This window comes from Aplysia californica, unplaced genomic scaffold (genome assembly GCF_000002075.1).
Source record: "Aplysia californica isolate F4 #8 unplaced genomic scaffold, AplCal3.0 scaffold00154, whole genome shotgun sequence".
NCBI lineage: Eukaryota > Metazoa > Mollusca > Gastropoda > Aplysiida > Aplysiidae > Aplysia > Aplysia californica.
The window spans coordinates 1074824-1076007 of NW_004797424.1; the positions used below are offsets into that span (position 1 = coordinate 1074824).

The 1184-nt window shown below is 47.0% G+C and overlaps 1 protein-coding gene across 1 annotated transcript in view; it reads left to right on the forward strand.

Annotated features, from left to right (window-relative positions):
• The window catches only part of LOC101864221 (alpha-amylase), a gene marked incomplete at its 3' end in the record, with an annotated part of 12346 nt that overhangs the window by 6070 nt on the left and 5092 nt on the right, over positions 1-1184 (forward strand). The window contains 1 exon segment of the mRNA XM_013081998.2: positions 80-274. Within this exon segment, the coding sequence (XP_012937452.2) occupies positions 80-274 (195 nt within the window).

Genomic DNA, 1184 nt, shown 5'->3' on the forward strand with positions numbered 1-1184 from the left:
TCTCTCTCTCACGTTTACTATTCTCTACCTCTGCCCCACCCCTTCTCCCCTCCTCTCCCCACCCCTTCCCCTTTCCTAGGATCTACGTGGATGTGGTCATCAACCACATGTGTGGAGGTGGTGGTACCGGCTCCGGTACGGGAGGTTCCCACTACGATGCCAATACATTGAACTTCCCTGCAGTGCCTTATGGAAGCAGTGACTTCAACGACGGCTCCAACTGCCACTCATCCGACGGTAATATCCACAACTACAACAATGCAGAGGAAGTGAGGTGAGTATAATATGGTAACTTTTGTTTGTCTGTTTCGGTAAGTGTTTTTTACGGCCCTCGTATTCGTAACTGTATGCAGTCATAATATGAACGCGCGGGACATATTTAACCATTTCAATTTGGTAGGAATTAATTCAACATTTTGTCCGGATGGCGGCTGAAGCCTACTCTTACCGCTTTTGGACCACCATTGGATCTTTAACATGTGCAACTTGCACTCGGGACCTCCGAGATTCTTCGCCATTATCCGTAAAGGCTACGTGTTAGATATTACCCACCCTAAGATTAGGAGTGTGGCTGAAAGACAGCAGTAAGAAGGAGCCAAGGAATAGAAATTAAAATGCAACCGAGGAGTCAAGAGCCCAGAGCAAGGGGCAAAGGGGGCAGAAGGTTGAGGTGAAAGCAGACGACAGAACATGGTCAGAGACCAGGAATGGAGATAAAAGAAAAATGTTAAAGAGGACAATGTTCCCTCACTGTCAGGTTTCGAACCCGGAACGTATTGAATGGGAAGCGCACACTGTACCTCTAGTCTAGACCACGCGAGCCCCCGTAAGGGCTCTTGTCGTCGGAGCTGTCACAGGCGCATTTTAGACTGAAGCGATGTCTTTTTCATGACCCGTCCGTGTCCACAGGGACACAAAAATATGATATGTTTTTAAAATGAAGATGTTTTACACTCGAATCGATACAGTTTAGATTATAATTTTAGAGGCGAGACCCTGTCAGGGTTGAGAGAGATACAACATTCCAACAGAAAGACCGAGATACTCGATGAAAATTCCCCAACACACACACTTGGAAATCGGACTCTGATCTTCTGCGTGCAACAGCAAAGCGCTTAATTGCTACAGAGCTTAGAGGGATACAACTTCCAAGCAGGAAGACAGAGATACTCCATAACCCCCCC